Raw genomic sequence first — 23332 nt, 5'->3', positions numbered from 1 at the left:
AATGCATCATAATTATGCCATAATTATATCATGTAATATTTCTGTGATGAATATGGGTGTAGTTTCACAGTGCCTTCTTTAAAGCTAATAAGTCTTCCAATTTTTTTAAACTTTTTTCAATTTAGCAAAGCGTTTATATTCTCCCGCATCCCACTCCAGCACGCCAGGGTGTTTCTAGTGGAACTGGAATCAATAATGCTACCTCTTACTTACTTCCTTATTTGTGCATCCATGTCATTGGTAATCTCAGCAGGAATGTGCCAGTTTGGGAAAAGGTTTCAGAGGGGTAGCTGTGTTAGTCTTTATCAGCAAAAACAATGAGGAGTCCTTGTGGCACCTTAGAGACTAACAAATTTATTGGGCATAAGCTTTTGTGGGTTAAAACCCACTTCATCAGATGCATGGAGTAAAAAATACAGTAGGCAGGTATATATATTACAGCCCATGAAAAGATGGGAGTTGCCTTAACAAGTCAGGGGTCAGTGCTAACGAGGCGAATTCAAACAGGGTGGGTGTAGCCTATTCCCTAAAGTTGACAAGAAGGGGTGAATATCAACAAAGGGAAAATTACTTTTTGTAGTGATCCAGCCACTCCCAGTCTTTATTCAGGCCTGATCTGATGGTGTAGAGTTTGCAAATTAATTCCAGTTCTTCAGTTTCTCATTGAAGTCTGTTTTTGAATTTTGTTGTTGTTGAAGAACTGCCACTTTTAAGTCTGTTATTGAGTGTCTAGGGAGACTGAAGTGTTCTCCGACTGGTTTTTGAATGTTACAGTTCTTGATGTCTGATTTGTGTCCATTTATTCTTTTGTGTAGAGACTGTCTGGTTTGGCCAATGTACATGGCAGAGGGGCATGGCTGGCATCGGGAAAAGGGTTTGTTAACAAACTGGTACTGCACAACCAGGAAAATGTTAAGGGTTGATTATAAAAAGGACTGTGATCCATTGTTCTTCATGTCCACTGGACCTGGGCTTAATCTGCAGCAAAGGAGATTTAGGTTTGATATTAGGAAATACTTTCTAACTATAATGGTAGCAAAACTCTGGAATAGGTTTCTGAGGGAGGTTGTGGAATCCCCATCATTGGAGGTTTTTAAAAACAGGTTAGACAAACACCTGTCAGGGATGGTCTAGGTGTGCTTGGTCCTGCCTCGGAGCAGGGGGCTGGACTTGCTGACTTCTCAAGGTCCCTTCCAACACAATACTTCTATGATTCTATGAAAGGGGGAGCTGACTCGGAGAGAGGACGAATCCATGCAGTTAAAAAAAATGGCAACTTTAGTAAGATTTTTTAGGAAGGGGGGGAGAGATTTTTCCATTTGCTCAGATGTCTGGACCCAGAACAGGAAATGCAATGAAAATAAGAAACTACATAATTCCTCAGTGATATATCTTTTAAACTGAGATAGTCTGTGTAAATAAGGAATCCAGTCTGAAAATGTTTAACATAAGTTTTCATTATGACAATGTTATGGGGGACTGTCAGGTTTTGTTATTAAATATATCAATATCCTTTACCTAGATTTTACCACCCAGTTTATTCAGTTGCATTTGCCTATTGAGTGTATATATTGGGGTGCTAGTTTTCTGTGAGCCTGCTGTGCTGATCCCATATTCCTGATATATTTTTTTCATCTAGAAGGGCAACTCCCATTCTCCATATATCTGTATCTTCTAGCACCATGCCATTCATCTCTGTGAGCCTCACAAAGAGCAGAATAAATCAATGTACAAATTGTGGGAGCATTTCTTGCTTGCTGTGTCGTTTAGCTGGAAACCAGATTTTTTTCCCCTAAGAGAATTGTTGTCCCCTCCATCCCTCATGGGCACACAGGTTGGCTGTCGTAGGATTGCCCAGTGATGCAGAAATGTTGGCATTAAATTATCTTTAGGGAAAACATCAAAGAAATATTTTTCTTAAATGTGAGGGGAGGAAGCCTTTTTTTTAAAAGGTGTGCTGCGGGGAGGGGGAACAATTACATGGATTTTGCAAATATAGAAGGAAAACGGAACAGGTGAAGAATTAGGAACATAGGATTTGCCTTTCACGATTAGATCCTGCAAACTCAATCTCCAGGTGTATTAGGAGCCTCCCTGCTATAATGAACTGGGCTGCTTGTGGAATGGGGATTGATTCTTCGCCCCTGCAATGATCATCTTATGTCCTAACACCTCAGGTGTGTTTGTCCTGACCACAGCATGCATAACTCATATCTCAGTCCTGCAATCAGAGTCACTCAAGTGAGGGCTCTCATGCCAGGCCTGGATTGCCACTGAAGTCAATGGGGCTCTGCATCAGTACACAGGCCCTAAATGATGTTATTCATTATCTCGTCTAAAAAAAGAAATGTAGAAAAGCCAGCACCAGTGTTTGACTTGCTGATAACCTCCAGCAGAGAATTTCGCTGACTGTGCCACCCCCTTTTAGCTTTGTTTTGACAGGAAGCTTTTACTGGAGCAAGATATTTTATAATAAAATGAAGCCCTGAGACGTAGTGCTGTATGTATTGAGTGCTCCTCAGGATTGCCCTTTGCTGGGGAGGGCCACATAGTGATATTATATATGTCATGTGTAACACTCTGCAAAAAGATCTGAAGAATCTTGAACTTACACTTATGCTTATCCAGAGTACTCTAATAGCTGTTGTCTTAAAGAGCTCTCAGACAGTCCCCTTGGAAAGCAAATATGGGCAAAGGCCTTGGTACAAAGAGCTTCTTCTGCCTTCTGTCCCCTCCCTCAGTGTGCTTTATGCAGTTTGGGAATGAAGTGCTGGTTCCTTCTTTCCCACCCCTCCATTTGGGAGTAGACAGTTTTATTTAGTAAATCATCTTCTCCGTAAGCTGAAGCTTTGCTGAGTTATCTCCAGATTCTGGCGTGCCCATGGTATAAATGACAAGAAGCAGTGGTGTAAAGAAACTATACAGAGACTGTGCTAAAACATTCAGTCATAAGGCCAGGTGGAGTGAGACCAATGAAGAAGCCAAGGCTAGGGAAACAAAGTGCCTTTTTAAAATGAGATTTTAAAACATAAATATTAAATGTACTTGGGGTGAGAAGACCTGACCCAAAACCCACTGAAGTCAGTAGAGAGTCTTACACTGACTCCAATGAGCTTTGGAACAGGCTCGTTGAGAGTGTTTTTTAAACCAAATAACTAAAAATCCAATCTTTGGTATTGGTTCCCAGCATTCTCCCCTGTCTCCATACCAGTGCCCTGTCCCACCTCTTGTACCAGTCCCCAGCATCTTGGTCCTCTCTCTGGTGTAATTCTCCATGTTGTAACCTCTGGTTCTTTCCTGCTTCTGAGGTCCAATGTTTTTGAAAACTCTGCTGCATTTTGAGGATCTTTATTCTTCTCAGGGAATTCACTGTCTCTTCTTTCAAATCACTTTCCTTTTTAAAAAAAATAAGTCGTTAACAGTGATGCTAGAAAGTCCACTCCAGCAATGTTCCCTCTGATTTTTGACGGGCCGTGTGCGCAAAAAATGTGTTCTGTGCAAATTTTTGTGCGCGCAGTGTTTCGCCGTGTGCGTGGGGTTTAGGATTGGTATGCACGCGCAGACGCGCACAGCTTAGAGGGAACAGTGCACTCCAGGCAATTGGACACAAAGCAGCACCTTTTCCTCAAACTTCTGCAGCTCTGATGCAGGTGGAGGGAGGGGAAGTTATAAAAGCATTGAGTTACCAAGCAACCCTCTCTGAAGACATTCTTAGCTTCCAGGGGGAAGGGTGAGGCAAACTTGGCAACCTTTGAAAGGTCATTCTGTCAATCCCAGCGCTCTGTGGTCCATGATAATCGGTATTTGCTGTGCTAGAAAACCCTAGATTTAGAGATGAAAACAAGACATTGAGATAGGAGTTTTCTACTTGAAAAATTAAAAATCCCCAGAAAAAAAAATCCCCTGAGGTCAGTGTAAGTTCAAGAATCTGAGAAGAAGAAAGTGAGAGAGAAGCAGCCATGATTGAAAGAGGGAAAGCAAAAGACGACAAGATAAATTGTGATTATCTGGAGAAATCAAGACACTTAACTGCTCTGTCTGATTCCTGAGGGGAAACAAATGGAGCCTATAACTTTTGCACTACAAAAAGATAATTTGTCCTGGTTTCCTTTTTCCTTCTGCTAAAGCAGCTGACACATGTAGACTACTCCGTTCTTCTCAATGTCCAGCACATTACTGGTGAGATGTCATGTTCCTTTTCCTCTCTAGCCCCTGAAAAGTGGGCTCTGCACAGTATTCACCTGTGCACACATGGAGCTGTGTTCAGTCCCTGCGTAGCTCATCTAAGAGGAAATACGGCTCCTTGTAATGAATCCATGTTAAAATTTTCCAGTGATACAGGAACCTTTATCTGATGATCTTGAACCCTTTCTTAAATATTCATGAATTATGCCTCACAATGCCTCTGTCCAGCAAGGAAATATTAATATCCCTGTATTACAGATGAGGGCTCAGAGGCAGTGCGCATCTTGCCCATAGCCAGACTGGAAGTCTGTGGCACAGTCAGCAATAACAGCTAGGTTTCCTGAATGGCAGTCCTTTGCCTTGCCTCCCATTCCTCCTCGTATGTAGCACTGATGACTAGTAACCAAACTGGTGGGGTTTGCGGGTTAACTAGGACTTTTTCAGACTGGACAGTGTGTATTATTTGGTATTTGAGCTCACTTACAAAGTGCCAACCTTTGCATTGCTGGTAACGTTCTTGTACTGGGCAGCCTGAGAGTGAACATACCAGCAGGCTAGAGAAGTCCCTACCAGGTATAGCAAGGGATGAGTTACAATAATTCCATAATTCAGCTAGAAAAATCCCAGGTTCAGCAGCAGCTCAGAAGGTCTAGAGCTGAGCAGGATTAGACGTTGGGATGAGTGAGAAGACTACCCAGGGTTGATATAGTAATTGTTTTAAAATGCAGCCCCCTTCTGGAACACCATTGGTTAGCAGGAGGGTTAGTATCCCTGATCTTGGCTCTGTGGCCCACCTTGGAACCAATGGGCCCTGGGTTCTCTGTGCCTTCCTTCCAAGAGCAAGTGAAGGGCTGTCTCTCCCCCCAGTTTTTGGAAGTTGCCTCCTTGAAACCAACTCCTGTCTCCCAAACACTACGTTGGTCCGGGCTCAGTTCATGAGTACTAGGTGATCCTATTCTCATGCAGATAATCCAGAGCCTGTAGTTGGCTGGTATGGTATGTCAATCAAGCTCTTTGTCTCACCCCCCAGGCTGGCTGTTTATAACTTGGGAACCTGGGTAGGCATATTTTTGGGGTCCTGGAGGTCTGTCTTCTCCCTGGAATCTCCACAATAGCAGGAAGTTAGCTTTGGAAAGGAAATGAATTCTCACGCTTCAGGGCATAAATCAGTCTCTGGGTTCGGGGATCAGGAGGAAATGTTCCAGGGGGCTGGTTATCCTATTACTGTCGATTGCAGGGTTTCTTGCACATTCACTTGAAGTATCCAGTGGTGGCCACTGTTGGAGACAGAATACTGGATTAGATTGTCCACTGGTCTGATCCCATTTGGCAATTCCTATGTTGTTCCTAAAAAGGAGAGTTGTGCTCTGCAGGCTTGGGGACCATTGGAGGGGAAAAGAGAGGAGTGGTACCTGGTGAGGACAGGAGTGCTGTGTGGCTAATAGAGAGCCCAGAGGAGCACAGCTTTCCATGGGGAAGTTTGCCATGTGACGTGCATTTGTGAGCAGAAAAGTGCGGGCCATGAGAAGCCGTACTGGGGAAGAGGAGCAATAAGGGTTCAGAAAGATTATATCTATGTTAGCTTAATTTGATCTGGACCCTGTCACCACAGTATCTAGCAGCAGGGGCAAAGGAGTGCAAAAGACTATTGCTTTGCATTCTTGTTTCCTGTGGTCTACAAAGGCAAAAAATGGGGGGGAAATCTCAAGTTACAACTACTGTAGTACAAGTGTGCTGAGGGGAGAGGGCACAGGCAGCCCATTGCTAGCATCCCCTTCACCTCAGACCTCTCATGCAGGAGGCAGTGATAATTTGGCTGCATGTGTTCCAGGATGGTACTGGGGTGGCTGATTCATGCTGCTAGGGAGGGTGTGAATTGTGGCAAGGCCACAGCCTTAGTTTTGCCTCCTTGTGCACAAACTGGTAGCCGCGCTAGTGGGAGCATGGACTACACCTGTAGAACAGTTGTCACACAGGCAGCTGGTGAGTGCCCCTGGAGGTGTCATGCCTGCACCTTGCTCTCACAGGCATGATGACCCCAGAGGCAATACCTCCTTCCCCTCTCAGCATAGCTTCCCCTTGTAGCGTCCTTCACCTGGCCCTAGGCAAAGGAATGGAGCAGGCGATGTCCTTGTCCACGGGTGACCTTTGGTTAGCTGAAGTCACTCTCTAGTCTCAGTTGCGGTGAGGATAGGTGCCTCACTATCTCTCTGCAGTTGTCAGAGGCAGTGACTGAGGCAACACCAAGACCAATTTTCATTTGGTGAAACCAAACTGTGAAATCGCTATCTCCACGGACTCTCATATAAAACCAATAAATGCTCTGGGGTAGACCTTGCTCTGTAAGAACTGCCAAGGGGTAGCTCAGAATGACAGAGTCTGAGCTTCTTCAGGAAACAGAAATCTTCTGGAGCATTGGTGGGGGTGGGCAGGGGAGTTAGTTTAAAGCTTTTATATGGATAAAGTTTTTTCCTCCTTTGCTGTATACCACCTCTGTATGTCACACATGCATAACTGTGTAACAGGCTCCTTGCCACCTTGAAGGCCTAGAGGCCTTGGGCTAACCAACCTTGATTACTATGGAGTCACAGGTGATCAAATGATTTCCCCTATGAGAACAGCAGCAAGCTGGAGAAAGGGGGCTGTGATATCCAGGATATTATCCAGACCAGTGAGGGACTGTATTATCACCTGCCCTATAACACCTTGCTGCTGTAGCTCCCAACCTGGAGCGCTGACAAACTGCCACCAGCATGCGGGCGCCCCTGAGTGTCTGTGTATAACTGCAGCCTGTCAGTCATGCTCTGGTTACACTCTGGCTCTCACCTGCCTGGGTTACTACTACAAGGTGACCCCAGCACTCCCCCAGTCCTGGATTCCCCCTCTCCCCATCCCCAGCAAAATGTGTATTCTGTACTGTCCATCCCTTTCCTGGACAGTCCAGAGATATTAGGTCTATTATCCTTCTAAGCGAACAATACACAACAACTTGCCACCTTAAATGGAGCTACCCACTTAATTTAACTTAAACACACTGGATTGGATTAAACAATAAAACAAGTTTATTAACAAAAAAGATGGGGTTGTAAGTGAGTATAAGCATAGGCAATAAGGTCAGAAATGGTTACAAGGGAAATAAAAAGAAAATGCTTTCTGATACTAAAACTTGACAAACTAGACTTGGAGGAAGGTAAGATTCTTACCACATGCTTCCAACACCATTACTGACCAAACTCTTTAGGTCAGGATCTCTTCCACAAGGTCCAAAGGCTGTTTCTTTTGTCATCTTAGATGCAGAGAGAGAGTGAGAAACAGGGAGAGAGACTTGGGATGTTTCCCCTCACTCTTATAGTTCATGCCCCCTTTGAAATGCAAGCTCTTTCCTTTTTTCTTTTTTTTCTTCCTCCACTCCAAACTGGTTTATTGAGAGATACAGCAGTGGAGGCTGCCCAGCAGGTGAAGCCACCACCAGGACCTTTAATCCTCTTCTTACTCATCCGCCCCGAGGGTGCCGCCCTGCCCCATCTTGGTGTTCTTCCTCTTGAGAGTGACTCCTATGTAAAAATTCTTTCCGGCTGAGAGCAAGACAGCATGCAGTCTCCCAGTGAAAGAAATCACATGCTGTTTTCCCTCCCTTGTTTGCTGATATGCAGATTTTCTTTATCTCCTGCCTTCCCCCTTTCCTTGCCTGAGGACTCTGTTTACAGTTGATATGGAAATTTGAGGTGAACACATCCCTTTAAGACCTGCTTGGCCCATTTTGCCTTAATTGGTGCTATGGGAGTTTGAACATGTGCCTTTAATGTTATACAGGGGGGATATTGTAACTTTACACACATTGTTGCTACATACATTTCACCATGATATTGTTGACCAGTGAGTTATTAGGTTTCAAATGGTACCTCACAAGGCATGTTTTATACTAAGATTACTACAATAGTGTGCAGGGTGTGAATACAGGAGTGCTTAGCATCACAGGGACCCAGGGAGAGAGAACCAGAGGAAACTGTGGCAGAGATTGCAGAACAGCTGCAGTGAGCAGGAGGCTCTTGCAGGAGACCCTTGACCAAGAAGAAGGGTTTGGACCTGGGAGCCAGAGCCAGAAGGCTGAAGAAGGCGGAGGGCCAGGGAGAGAAGACTCCGTGGGAGTAGAAAAACACTCCCACAGAACAGGATGGAGTGTCAAGGCAGGGAAGTGCTGCAACGAGCCAATTCGGGGAGAAGAGAAGCCCCCAGACTGAGTTTTGTTTGTGGTCAATAAATTAGACCTGGGACGAAGGGACGTTATTGGACAAAAAACAACTGTGTGAATTTTATTTAAGGAGCCCCTTGAATGGGGAAACCAATGCAGGCAGCCTGTAGCGTGACCTCAGAACATGTTGGGGCATGCAGGAGGTGGCCAAGCAAATGACACAGTTCTACCATTACAAACAGCTGTAGAGTTACTAACGTTGGGAGGAGGGGAAACCTAACTTGGTAGGCCTCATTAGTTCTATCTGAACCAGGCTCCCCTCTTGTAGAACCACTGCTGCTAACTCTCACAATTTTATCAGACTCTCGCTACATTTGGTGTTTTTTCTTAAAGCCCAACCTTCTGGAGTCTTGGGATTACATGAGAAGCTCAGCTTTGAAAGTAAATTTCTAGCCCTCCTGGTTGCAGAGAAGAGTTGGAAACATGATCTCTAGAGGCTCAAAATCAAAAAGTCAAATAAAAAGAACCCTAAAAATTTTTAAACACACATGATCGTTTGGTGGGTTCTGGCTCAAAATTTTTCTATGCTTGGGGCTGGCAAGGGGCATTTATACATCAAAATAATTTAAATTTTTTGCATGCACTCAAAAAGGGGAATTAACAAAAAGTTGGATTAAAAAAGAATTAAGGTTAAGTTAGTCTCATTGGAGTCTAGCTCAAACCTAGGGCCTAATATAACACTTTCTTTAGAAAAAGTTCCTTAACTTTTAAAAGAGCAAAATGTGAGAAGGTCTGACAGTAAGCAGTGAAGTTCCCCACCACTCTCTAATCGGTCTTCACTCATTCTTGCCACACCTGATTGACACTGCATACCCAAACTTAACACAGATTCCTAGTAATATTTGCAAAAATATATGCAGAGGTCAAAATAACAAATGACTAAGAATTTATAAAATCCCATTTTTTTATTCAAAGGATCTATTTCTAATAATCTCCTAGTCATTTGTTGTTTTGACTTTTGTGCAGTTGTGTGTGTGTGTGTGTGTGTGTGTATGTATATTTGTATGTATGTATTGTGGCAAATTGCTGGCACTACTATGATGGGTCTCGCGCTTTCTCTTCTTGTGGAGAGGGCGGTTTTCAGGGCACCATTTCTTGCCCCTGAACTGGGGTATTAACTGCCCCAATAGTGTCCTAGACGAGGGGAGTGGAGAGGGAGGGACCAAGGCACACCCTCTACTCTGGGTCCCAGCCCAGGGGCCCTAGGGATAGCGATAAACCACTTGAACTAGCAGTTCCTTTCCCTGGGCTACTTCCCTCTCCTGCCCTTCAGCTTGTGGGGCTTCCTGCCCTCTCTCTGCACAAACCAGGTGTCCCTTTACCTAGGGTCTTGGTCTTGTTAGCCCACTGCAGCACTTCTTCAAATTCTCCTCTGCTTCCCTCCAAACTGCTCTCTACTCCAACACCAAACCACTTTGCTTCAACTCCTCCTCTTGCCTGATTGAAGCAGGGGTTTTTTTATCAGGTGACTAGCTTCAGGTGCTCTAATTGGCTTCAGGTGCTTTAATTAATCTATAGCAAACTTTCTTCCCTCTACAGGGAATAAGGTTCCCTTCTAACACTCTCCTTGTACTTCCCCATTTACGTCCGCCCCGCCCCCCCACCCCCGAAACTGCCCACCCCCAGCCGTGCCCATCTTGTCGGGCACTCTCAGGAGAGGAATAATTGGTGACACTGGGCGTGGCACTAGGTAACTCGAGGGGGTGGAAGACCACGAGTGTCGAGGAAGCCCCCCCACTCTAGGCCACCAGGTAACTCAGGAGGGTGGAAGACCACGAGTGTCGAGGAAGCCCCCCCCGCTCTGGGCCCAGGCTAACCTGAACACTTCTCCCTCCTGAAGGCCGCTGTGTTATACCTTGTGTTTGCTTTGTTTTGTTGCATAGTTTTGCTTTATTCTCTTTGGTGATTCTTTGTAAGTGTTACACAAAAAAAATTCTTTTCTGCTTAAAAAAAAAAAAAACACTCTCCTTGTACTTCCCCATTTACGTCCCCGTCCCCCCCAAACTGCCCACCCCGCAGCCGTGCCCATCTTGTCGGGCACTCTCAGGAGAGGAATAATCGGTGACACTGGGCGTGGCACTAGGTAACTCAGGAGGGTGGAAGACCACGAGTGTCGAGGAAGCCCCCCCCGCTCTGGGCCCAGGCTAACCTGAACACTTCTCCCTCCTGAAGAGCCTCTGTGTTATACCTTGCGTTTGCTTTTGTTTTGTTGCATAGTTTTGTTTTATTCTTTTTGGTGATTCTTTGTAAGTGTTATACAAATAAAACTCTTTTCTGTTTAAAAAAACCCCACTCTCCTTGTACTTCCCCATTTATGTCCCCCCTGCCCCCAAACTGCCCACCCTGCAGCTGTGCCCATCTTGTTGGGCACTCTCAGGAGAGGAATAATCGGTGACACTGGGCGTGGCACTAGGTAACTCGAGAGGGTGGAAGACCACGAGTGTCAAGGAAGCCCCGCCGCTCTAGACCACCAGGTAACTCAGGAGGGTGGAAGACCATGAGTGTTGAGGAAGCCCCCTCGCTCTGGGCCCAGGCTAGCCTGAACACTTCTCCCTTCTGAAGGCTGCTGTGTTATACCTTGCGTTTGCTTTTGTTTTGTTTTTGTTTTTTCCTTTTTGGTGACTCTTTGTAGGTGTTATGCAAATAAAATTCTTTTCTGCTTTAAAAAAAAAATTACTCTCCTGTAGCCATCTGGCCCGACCCTGTCACAGCACCTAAATACTTTAAAAATCTGGCCCCCAAATGACTACAGTGACAATAACAATTTATTCTCTTTGAATTTTTTTTAAAGTAGCTATTTCTGCATAAGGCCCAAGTCAAAGGTAACTTATATTTGATGTTTGGTTAATTAAGATTGTTCACGATAAAAATAAGCTTTGCACTTAACTGTTTATTTTATTACTAAATGATAAATGCAGCTTAATTTTTTTTTATTTTAAAAAAGAAGCAATTCATTTATAGTCACCTCTGAGATTAGTTCACTTACAGAACATAGTGCTAGGTGAGCACAGAGCTGTATTATTGAGTTCTTTCTTTTTCCCTATCTTATCTTCTTCACAAGAAAATACCAAACAGTCATACTTGTTTATTAACATAATTCCAAGAACCCATGACTCCAGTTCCAAATAAAATGTATTAAATTATAAAACAAAACAAAACAAAACAAAACACTCTCCTGCTGCCCTCTGGCCTGCTGTATCACAGTATATATAATTGGGAGACTATGTGAAGTTTGGGTGGGTGGTGTGGTGGTGCCCACTGATGAAAGACTTTGGCAGTGGAGTAGGGTGACCAGATGTCCCAATTTTTATAGGGACAGTCCCGGTATTTGGGGCTTTTTCTTATATAGGCTCCTATTACACCCTACACTCCGTCCCGATTTTTCACACTTGCTGTCTGGTCACCCTACACTGGGGAAATGGTTCTGCCCCTTAGCTGTTCATTTCCAGGATCTCCCTTTTGAGGGTTTGTCTTTGAGATAGAATTCTCCTATGGAAACTGACACTGTAATGTATTTTCTGTATTAGGTAGTCTTTGAACCTTAACTATTTGTTAATGATGCCTTTTGTTTTCTAGTGCATTTAGAAAGATGAAGAGGGTGTGAATATTGAATTCTCTTCATGTGTTTCTCTATTTTATTTCCCCTGAAAAATCTCTCCCTGTTACTGAAGATACGCAGGCCCAAGGGCAGCCTGAGTTACGCAGGCTGGAGGGCAATCTAGCACAACATGATGCTTTGCAGGGATCTGAGCTTGTCTTCCAGTGGCAGGGGCTAGGAACGCTGAGGAAGCAGCATGTTCAGCCCCTGCAGGGCAAGGAGTGCCTCCTGTTGATCTCCAGGGAGTCTCTGGTGGATTTCAGGACTAAGCAGAATGACAAGCTATGGAAAGAATTGCATCCAGTCTCCTCCTTGTGGAGCAGGGATGTTTGCTTGCAGCTGATATCTCAATCCTGAGGTTAACCAAGGCTGCAAGGGTCCAGCCCCTGCATGCATGTGGCTGCAGACAGAGACTGCATGCTGCTGCCCTGGGTTCTGCTATGGTCCCGGCTGAAGTAATTGCTGAGTTACGTGACAAAGTTTCTTACCGAGGGGAAGAAACAAAGCAGCCCTCCCAAGAAACCTTTGGCAGAGGATTGCAGGTTAATTTTCCTAGAGATCTCTATGGAGGATTCATGGGACATCCCATTCTGCATAAACAAACTTTTCTGCAGGGCCCCCTCTGCCTAGCTATACAAGGAAATGAGAAGCAGATAGAAACTGTTCCTGTGTTGGTTATTTCACTACCTCTTGTAGCCCAATTAAAAAAAGCAGTACATGACTAGATGTGTCCCTGCAGTACTGAAGCAGAGTAATTACCAGGTTCCCTCCCTTGCACCAGGCTTTGCAGAGCTGGGCTGCTGCTCAAGACTCATAAAGAAGTCCTGGCTTGCCATTCCACTAGATCTCCCTGTTGCCTATCTACCATCCTCCTCTGCCTGCACTTCCTTGCCTAGCACAGCATCCCTTGGGTTCACTCCAGTAGCCAGCGACTCCAGCCCCGCCCCACAGTATCCAGGGGGCTCTTGGCAGTAGAAGTGGGGTTGCCTGTATGGATGTTGTGTAGCTCCTTGTAGAAGCAGCACGTCTGCGCTCCGCACCAGAGCATCTATTTGCCTCTCTTGCCTTCTGGTATGCCTGCCTCAGCCCCTTGATATCCACATGGCACTGCTGGGTGTCCCTGTCACAGCCCTTCTCCACCATGTCTCAAGTGATCTGGCCGTAGATCTCAAAGTTCCTGTTGTTGGAGTGGAGCTGTGACTGCACAGCCTTCTCTCCTCACAGACCCAGGAGATCCACCAGCTCCCCTGTGCTCCGGGCAGGCGCGTTTTTGCTGTATGGAACTGGCATGGTCAACTGGGCAGTTGCTCTCCACACTGCGCAAACAGGAAAAGCAATTTTAAAACTTCCTGGGGCTTTAAAGAGGGAGGGGCGTTCACCTGTGTACTGGCTGCAGGGCAGCAGAGTTCAAAGCGGTGACCAGAGTGGTCCTGATGGTCATTGTGGGACACCTTCTGGAAGCCACTTAGGGCGATCTAAGCAATGCAGTGTCTACACTGACACTGCACTGCTCTAACTACGTCACAAAAAGCTCTATGCATGTCGTCCAGGTGGTTTTATTAAGTCGGTGTAGCAGGTGAGTTATGCGGCGGAAGGAGCATTGCAGTGTGTACACCTCCATAGTTAGGCCAGCGTAAGCTGCCTTACACCAACTTTGTAATGTAGACATGCCCTAAGACTTACCAATGTGTTTAGATTTGTACCAGGAATAGGTAGGAATGGCCTTGTTGTAATACCAAGGAATTTTTGTCCCTCACACTGTACTGCTGGCCAGCTGCGCACTGTTATCAGAATGATTAAAAACTGGCTGTCACTTGTGCTACCTTTCTTTCATATTTAAAAGATAGGTCTGTTAGGGGGCTTATTCCTTCACCCACTTACTTCCCTGGTCCTTCTTGCATGAACAGAAAGCAACAATACCCGAAGTCCAAAGGTGCAAACAATTCAATGTTTATTGGGGTGAACTTCCAGCAAGCATGATTCCAGTTTCCTTCCTTAGTGTCCCCCTTCCCAGCTCTGACACCACAGAGCCTTACCTGTGGCCCTGTTCCCACTCCTGCCCTTAGCAGACATGATTCCAATTCCCCCACCACCCCACACTTCCTGATTGACTGCAGACTATATAGTAAAACTTGAGTTCTGCTTAGCTATACCTTAACCGATCATTTTACTGAAATTTAACTAACCAGTCCTAACATATTGTAACATGATTATTTAACCAATTATATGCCACCACCTTAATTAGTTTACACCCAGCAAAATTAATTATACAGCAGACAGAAACAGTCACAGAACCAGACAGAGATTATACAGACAAACAATAGGGAAATGGGGACTACAGTGATAGAACAACAAAGAAATGAGGATTTCACATCCCCGCTATTGATAAGTGAGTTCTTGCCAGACAGGATGCTATCAAACTAAGTTTCCTTTTACATCTTCTAGGCGCTTCCCTTTCTCTGGAGGCGATAGGCATTATCAGGACAGGATTGTATTCCTAACAGCCCAATAGCACCTGATTTCAGTGTGACTAGTTTGGAATGTGAGGATGTGACCCGTCGCTTCCCAGCTTATGGCTGCCTCTGCTGCTTAGCCAAAGGCCTTAGCCTAAGAACAAGGCCTCAGACTGTCACAGTAAGAGAAGGCCTTTACGCCGGCAGACAGTGATTTTGATTTTTTCTTTTATACCTCTGTAACTAGCTAAGATATAAGAATACGCCTACATTCTCTGAGTACAGGCCTTTACCGACAGGCCTGAATATCTCTATCCTAACAAGGTCCAACTCTTGTAGGTGCTACTGTCAGCTCTGATTATCCCTTCGATACACACCCACTAATGCCATTGGCTTCACTGGCAGTTGCAAACAAGCTTCTGAGGGGGCAGTCAGGCCCATTAACTATACTCTGAGGTTGTCTTGAGCCATAAGAATATTACTACTGTGTTCTCTCCTCTTCTGCCTTCCTTGTGTTTACTTGCCTTAATGTCACCCTATGCATATGACTTCCACTCTAGAAACCAAGTTTCACCCCTCCATTGCCCCAAAATCCAGCTCTCCTGAGTGCCAGTACAGAGTGCCAGTGGAGGTGAGCCAAAGAGTACCAGCCTCATATAGGATCAGGTACTTGCTTTATACAGTGTTGTGAATAGATGTACAGCTTAGGGGAGAAGCAACATCTAAAACCTCACTAGGAAGCAGAGATCTTTCTGCAATGTCTTATGCAAGGGAGGGAGTTTTCCATGCAGGCAAGAATTAGCAAACTCAGCACGTTGTGCTTGGAGCGTCCGCCTCCACTGAGATGTGACCTTCCTGACCTTTCTTCCCATGACTGTGAGGGGGAATCTAAGCTCCCATTTGCACACACAACCCCCACTCTGCTTTCCTTTGGCTGAGAAATGGCCTCTGGCAATATAGGGGGCTTTATGTATGTCACATGGTCTGACTGAGGGCTGGAATTCCTCGGGGCTTCCCTGACTTTGATACAGAAACATACTGTGCATTTTGATCCATTTCATTCCTGCTCCTGATGTTTTTGCTTTCTCTTCACCAAGCATCTGCGGAGGTTTTCTCTCTTGCAGTGATGAAATCAAAGTCATAGCTCTCTTTCTCTTGCTTCCACTCTTTTTTTGGTAAGACTGCTTTATACAAAGCATACCAAACTTCTTTTTTATTCCTAGTTCAGCGTCTTGCCTCGAATGCATGAGGAAAAAGGTTTGCAACCCTCCAGCCACACACATGCACACAACTCATATGGAAGGTAAAACCATGCACACTTATACTCATATGTGCATTGCACACACAACCTTCTATCACACACCTCTGCCCTCAAAAGCAGATATGTACAGACTGTCATACATGACACATTCATGGGGCAAGCGTAAACTCATATGTGCCTGGTGCATGTATAACATTCATGACTCTCTCAGCCATGTTGCCTGCACACACACAAATATCAATAACATTTGACCATAGAGCAAATGCTGGACATTTTTGTTTTTAAGGTGAGGTAGGGTTTTGGCAGGGGGCCAGAGGGTAGGGTATGTTTTTTTTTAATAGCGTAAATGAGAAATAAACTCTGTTGCATTCTGTGGAATTACTTTTGTGTACATTTAGTGCAAATAAGGGGCGAATCAGGCCTATTCTCTTTAATTGGTTTTTAAATGTAGGGCATGGGGTTGCACAACTATAACTCAAGGCAGGATTTAGGCCATGCTGTTTGTATTGTACAATATCAACAATATCGATAGGCAAAGTTCTGCGCTAGCAACTGCAGCGTTCCTAGAAAGTGAGTTGTTTGATGGTTACAGAGACTGACATAAAGGGAATCTAGTGAATGAAACTGTAAATTATGTGGAGTGCTTGTTAGCACTTTTGGATAATGCCTCACCAAAGGAACATGATGAGCCTTTCACTGCACAAGATCTGGGTTATGTGTTGTAGGGGAAAAAATAAAGTCCTGGGTCTAATTCTTAACTTGTCCACATCACAAAACCGCTGCATGATTTGGTGTGACTTCCAGTTCAGCAGGTGACCAAGTCTGTAACAGCAGACCGTACTGAAGTTTGGGATGGAGATGCAATGCAGAAGCTCAGATATAGCTAAGGTCTCGCTCTAACCAGGACTAATTGTCTCTCATGCCGGACACTAGAATTCCCTCACACTGCCCAGATCTCCCCTCTATTCAACAAAAACACCTCTGTTGCTCTGCTACTCGCTAACAAACACAATTATGTTATTACCAATGTACCTGAGGAGGAGAAAAGGGCCTGAACGCTCCAGTGCTAACATTTCTGATCCTGTTTGTCTGCACTGGTTCCTGACTCTAGCACTTCCTGTGCGTGGCACTGTTGAGTAGCTGTGACATTCCCCAGGATACAAGGTGGACTGCTGTGTCCTGTTAGGGGCTTTGCCTTCGCCCCTCCCCTGGTTCTTGTCATGCAGACAGAAAGCAGAAGACCAGAAGTCCAAAATGCAGGCAATGCAATGTTTATTGGGGTTAATCAAGCAAGCATATGCATAACTCTGCATGCCAGTAGAGCCTTTTTCCCAGTGTCCCAGTTTCCCTTTCCTTAGCAGGCATAATTATAACTGTCGTGCATGCCCTTGATCCTACCCCTTACAAATTATAGTCATATTCCATTTTGGAGGGTCTTGGGTCTGGGGGGCTTCAGTACCACCTCTTTTATACCTTATGGGAGGGGTAGGGAGTGAGGTTGTGTACTGGCCAAAGCCAGGCTTTTCTTTGGCTTGTAGTGTTTCTTATACCTTCCCCCCTCCCCCATCCTCCTTCCCTTCCCAACTGGTTGCTTGACCTTGTCTTGAAATAAGAGTTGAGACAGTCTTCAAGTGTACGTCCATATATTATATTCCCATGCTACCCAGCAACACTTTAACTCTCTTCCTTCTCTCCTTTCATTGTACTAAACCCCTCATCTGGTTGTGGGAAATGCAACACACAATGTCTTTGTTAAAAGAAAAGGAGTACTTGTGGCACCTTAGAGACTAACCACCTTCAGCCCCCAACTAAAACCCCTCCAACGCATTATTAAGGATCTACAACCTATCCTAAAGGATGACCCAACACTCTCACAAATCTTGGGAGACAGGCCAGTCCTTGCCTACAGACAGCCCCGCAACCTGAAGCAAATACTCACCAACAACCACATACCACACAACAGAACCACTAACCCAGGAACTTATCCTTGCAACAAAGCCCGTTGCCAATTGTGCCCACATATCTATTCAGGGGACACCATCACAGGGCCTAATAACATCAGCCACACTATCAGAGGCTCGTTCACCTGCACATCCACCAATGTGATATATGCCATCATGTGCCAGCAATGCCCCTCTGCCATGTACATTGGTCAAACTGGACAGTCTCTACATAAAAGAATAAATGGACACAAATCAGATGTCAAGAATTATAACATTCAAAAACCAGTCGGAGAACACTTCAATCTCTCTGGTCACACAATCACAGACATGAAGGTCGCTATCTTAAAACAAAAAAACTTCAAATCCAGACTCCAGCGAGAAACTGCTGAATTGGAATTCATTTGCAAATTGGATACTATTACTTTAGGCTTAAATAGAGACTGGGAGTGGCTAAGTCATTATGCAAGGTAGCCTATTTCCTCTTGTTTTTTCCTACCCCCCCCCCCAGATGTTCTGGTTTAACTTGGATTTAAACTTGGAGAGTGGTCAGTTTGGATGAGCTATTACCAGCAGGAGAGTGAGTTTGTGTGTGTATGGGAGTGGGGTGTGTGTGAGAAAACCTGGATTTGTGCTGGAAATGGCCCACCTTGATTATCATGCACATTGTAGGGAGAATGGTCACTTTGGATGAGCTATTACCAGCAGGATAGTGAGTTTGTGTGTGTGGTTTTTGGGAGGGGGGTGAGGGGGTGAGAGAACCTGGATTTGTGCAGGAAATGGCCCAACTTGATTATCATGCACATTGTGTAAAGAGTTGTCACTTTGGATGGGCTATCACCAGCAGGAGAGTGAATTTGTGTGGGGGGGTGGAGGGTGAGAAAACCTGGATTTGTGCTGGAAATGGCCCAACCTGATGATCACTTTAGATAAGCTATTACCAGCAGGACAGTGGGGTGGGAGGAGGTATTGTTTCATATTCTCTGTGTGTATATAAAGTCTGCTGCAGTTTCCACGGTATGCATCCGATGAAGTGAGCTGTAGCTCACGAAAGCTCATGCTCAAATAAATTGGTTAGTCTCTAAGATGCCACAAGTACTCCTTTTCTTTTTGCGAATACAGACTAACACGGCTGTTACTCTGAAAAATGTCTTTGTTCTTTGTTCACATGTATTAGTAAGGACATAAGAGTATCAAAAATCAAACCCAAAATGCTATCTCAGACTAACAAACAAGCCTGTATACTAACATGCCCCCTCAGCTCTCCAGCCTGTGATGCCTTTTATATTGATTTGCTGGTGAACAGCAACCCGTCCGGGCTCTGCTCATTCACATCCACTAGCATGTAAAATCAATCCCAGCTGAATACATGAATGCTATGCACAGCCATCCCTGAGTTACATACAGGGTAATACCTGCATATCCCCAGTCCTAGCCTTACTCCCCAGAAATGTGTGGCTTATACTGCTTACTCGCCCCCTGGACAGTACAAACTCATAGATAGTTTGTCATTCCAACACTGGTAATGATTATGCATCAGTCGTGTTTATCAAGTAGAGGTTCCCAACAAACTTTAATCAAAACACACATTGGTTAAGATAAAACAATAAGATAAATTTATTAACTATGGAAAGATAGATTTTAAGTGATTACAAGTGATAAGGCATAAAAGTCAGAATTGGTTATAAAAGAAGTAAAAAGATAAACACATGAGCTAGTCCCTAACTTTACCGAGCCTAATAGGTTTAAAAACAAAAAAGGAGTTTTTCCTCACCAAAAGCTTATAGCTTTCTTTACTAGCTGGAAAATCTTCAGGTCAGGACCACTCCCCCAGTTCAATGATGCTGCTTCTGTCTTTTAAGTGATCCATCTGCCATGAGTACAGATGGAGGGGAAGAGGTGAGGTGGAAATCACTGTCTTTCGTTCCTATATCCCACTCCCTTCTTTGAGGATTACTCTCCACTAGGGTACAGACAAACAGTCTCTGGTGTATGTAAGGGTTGAATCCTTTCTGGGAGGAAATGTAAAGATTTTGTTTATCCGCCATCCCGGCTGGCAAATGGCCGATTAAACAGGTAATGTCCCTATAGCATCTTGCTGGTGTGCTAGGGTGTCTTTGTCATTGAGAAATTGGTTTGTGGGTATTACACAGAACTATAACATATTTCATTAACAATCATACAGTAAAATCTCATAGCTTTACACACAGTGTTGTTATACACATCTTAACAGGTCAGTGATGTTCAGCAGATTATGAGTTTTCAAATGATATCTCACAAGGCATACTCTGTACAAAATATATCATAACCTTATAAAAGTAGTGAACATGGGGTACAGGGTGTCACAGTAGGATATTATATACTTGATGGATGAGGAGACATGCAGGAAGAGCCTGTGTTCCCAACATCCTATGTATCTAACATCAGCAGGAAGTCAGCTGCAACTCCAGGCAGTTAGACCATTTAAAATCTTAAATATAATACTAAACGTCCACCTTCAATTAATGTACTCAGGAAAGGTCACTTGCAATTACATGCACAAAGAGAGGTGTGAGCGGAGGCTCTGAATACTATGCTAAGCTATTCAAGATGCTGAAAAGGATGGCTTCTGTAAGTGGATAATTGCTGGAAAATGGATAAAAGTAATAAAAATTACAGGTTTGGTGACAACTGATGATGGCTCTGTCCTACCTCCCTTCACACTACTGAGGTACCTGGGGTTAAATTCTCAAGGAAGATCTGCTCACATTCTGATCATTCCAACAGATGTTTGCATTTATCCCTCTCTAGCCTCCTGTATAAAAACAACGCGCTGTATGCTCATGCCTCAGTGACTAGCGAAGCACCTGAGAAGTGGTTGTGTGTGCACCTCTTGTTTTGTGGTGGTGCTCTTAGTGTGGAATTGTTAACATGTTATCTGTTCTTGTGCTGCTTTCCTTGCAGCCCATGGCAGGGAGGGAGGGAGGGATGGAAGGAGGAGGTGTGTCGGGTGTGGGAGGAATTGTCTCCCTACCACTGAATGTTAGAGATGCTGAGCTGGTCTGAGCTGTGAGTCAGCCTATGTAAGGCTACTGTAAATTAGAATAGCCCCCAAGGCTGCTGTAGTTTTTTGTGGGGACCACTCTATGTGCTCAGCCAGCCCAGAATCTGAGTGGCACAAAAGTGGTTTAAAAACACCTTTGCTGCGTAACCTCCTGGGCTCCACATTCAGTTTCTTGAGTACTAATTCTGTCTCAAGCATAGTGAAAGTTAGTCTGGTATCCCCATAATCCCTAGTGGGTGTCTGTCCACAAAAAGCACCCTGTAACTACAATTTAGTTGTAGCACAAGTACAATTTAGTGTTATTGGCAGTCTCTGCTCAAGGCCCAGAAATGCTGTGAGAGCATGTTGCCAGTGAAGACCGAGAGAGACATTGGCAGATGGGTGAAATGGGGCTCTAAGATTGAAATGAGAGTTGATGCACTGGTAGAACTGTGTGAAGGAAGTATGCATAGTAGTTGTTCAGTTGTCAGAGTCTAGATATTATTATTATTCCTCTCACTTCCATAAGCACTAAAACTCAGTAGCAACAACTTAAACAACATGAAAGTAAAGTGCCTGACAGCTCTGAGGATGGATGTTGTTGGCAGATTTTTACCAAAAAAGATGCATGGATTATCTCTGTTTCTAGTGATTGGCACAGTTGGATGCTGCCACTTTTACTGAACTAATTCGACTTTCCCATATGCAACAATTCCTTCCCTACAAGGGGTGCAGCTTTAGGAAATGTACACTCAGCATGGCAGTAGTAGCTTTGCTGAAGAGAGCAGTAAAGCCATCCTCAATTCCACCCCTGCTACTTAGAGCATGGATTGTTTGTTTGAAAAATTGCAACATACTTAAATATCTTTTGAGGGTAAATTTTTAAAGTGAGCAGAGATGGGGCCATGACACGGACTTTCTAAAGACGAATAATGCCATTTGGCAATAAGAAGTGGATTAGTTCCATGAGTCTGACATTTCCTCCTTTTCTTCCTCTCATCCACTCATCCTTTTTTTCTTGCTTATGTTGTTCTAGGCTCATCAGTGACCCAGTTGCTTGCCCGGGACCTAGACAATGACCATCTTGTGTTTGGTGTGGTCGGGGAGGAGGCCAGCAGGTTCTTTGCAGTGGAAAGCGTGACTGGAGTTGTATGGCTCAGGCAGCCCTTGGACAGAGAGGTAATGTCATTTGCTGCTAGAAGACAAGCTGCTACACCTTGATGTGTTTTTTGTCAGAAATATTCCCTTTCGAAGGCACCTGGTAACCGGAGGGAAAGGGCAAATGGAGAGGACCTTGACCAAATATCAGAATGGAAATTATTGCTCATTTTTCTGTCTGCCTCTTGTATGGGGTGATCAGGAGCCTTCTCAAAGCCGTACCTGTGAAGAGTGAGCTCTCCCTGTGTGGTAATTTTTGAAGTTTAGGCATTCATTTTTTTTTAAATGATCAATTGAAATTTTCCACAGAAAGCCAATGCTGTGTGTGATGAAAATTCATTGAATTGAAAATCCAATTTTCTGTTGGAAAAAGTTTCAGTGCACAATTTTTGTCCAGCCCTAAATGAGCCTTTCCATAGCAAGGTGGGCACACATCCCCTTCTGGTACTCTGAACCCTTGATCCAGACTTCATGGTAGTGTAAGGAGCTATGTTGATACCCAGTTCTGCAAATGTGTGTGTGGACTGGTCTGTGGTTTATATACCAGCATGAGCCAATCAGTGGGCAGTGGGGAGCCACCACTCAGGCCCTGCATTCTGGTACTTTCTGCAGTGCCTAACTTCACAGGGTTCTCCAGCAGAAACCCAGCCTACGCTTTCAATGGTAATGCAGACCTGTCAGTGGCTCAGAATCCACATGGTCCCAGGTTTTAGTCCCGCAGGTTCTTACATCTACCACTTCAAGTCCCCCTTTGGGGTTGTGCTGGTCCAGGCTTGTCTGGGTGAATCCTGTGGAATTTCTCCAGCAGGTCAAGGGCATGGACATAGGAAGCAGGCTCCCAAGTGTGCTCCTTGGGGCCATAGCGACCAGGTAGTGCAGGTGGCCATGCATCCATTGGAAATCGAGGACAGCATGCACTTTGTACTCTTTATTACTCTGGATTTCAGCTGGTGGAGGCAGTGTGTGCTTTGATTAAGGAAGGGCTTCAAAAAGGAAACATAAAAAATTGGGTGTATTTTGAGAGACTGGGGAAGCTATAGTTTAAAGGTAACTGAGTTAATCTGCTGGCATATCAGGAAAGGTTCCAGGAACTGGTAGACCAATTTCCAGAAGGGTCAACTGGTGTGGAGATGTTTGGTGGTGTGCCACACCTTCTGGCCTAATGCAAATGTTGTAGCTTCTTGTCGCTGATGGTCTGCATGCCTCTTGCAAGCCTTCTGTGCCTCTTCTAGATGGTTCCTGAGCTCCTCCTGAATGACGTGGATCTGTTGGACCCATTGGTGGCAGCTGGATTCAGGGAGGCTGCTGGTAGTGTCTGGTGAAAAAGGGGGTGGAACCTCTAATTAGCCAAGAAGGAGCTCCGACCTGTAGAGGCATGGTCAGTGTTATATGAAAACTCTGCATATGGCAGGAGTCTCCAGGTGCTGAGGGGCTTGGTCCAGGGCATCTTGGTATGTGCACAG

At 44.8% G+C, this 23332-nt stretch overlaps 1 protein-coding gene across 1 annotated transcript in view; it reads left to right on the top strand.

Annotated features, from left to right (window-relative positions):
• The window catches only part of CDH23 (cadherin related 23), a 510961-nt gene that overhangs the window by 97342 nt on the left and 390287 nt on the right, over positions 1-23332 (top strand). Inside the window, exon 4 of the mRNA XM_084634348.1 lies at positions 21748-21890. Coding sequence (XP_084490474.1) covers positions 21748-21890 — 143 coding nt within the window. The remainder of the gene's footprint in view (positions 1-21747; positions 21891-23332) is intronic.

The sequence above is a fragment of the Lepidochelys olivacea genome (genome assembly GCF_965140295.1).
Source record: "Lepidochelys olivacea isolate rLepOli2 genome assembly, chromosome: 7".
NCBI classification, from domain to species: Eukaryota; Metazoa; Chordata; order Testudines; family Cheloniidae; genus Lepidochelys; species Lepidochelys olivacea.
The sequence above is the reverse complement of the archived record's forward strand: the minus strand, read 5'-3'. Positions and strand labels throughout refer to the sequence as shown.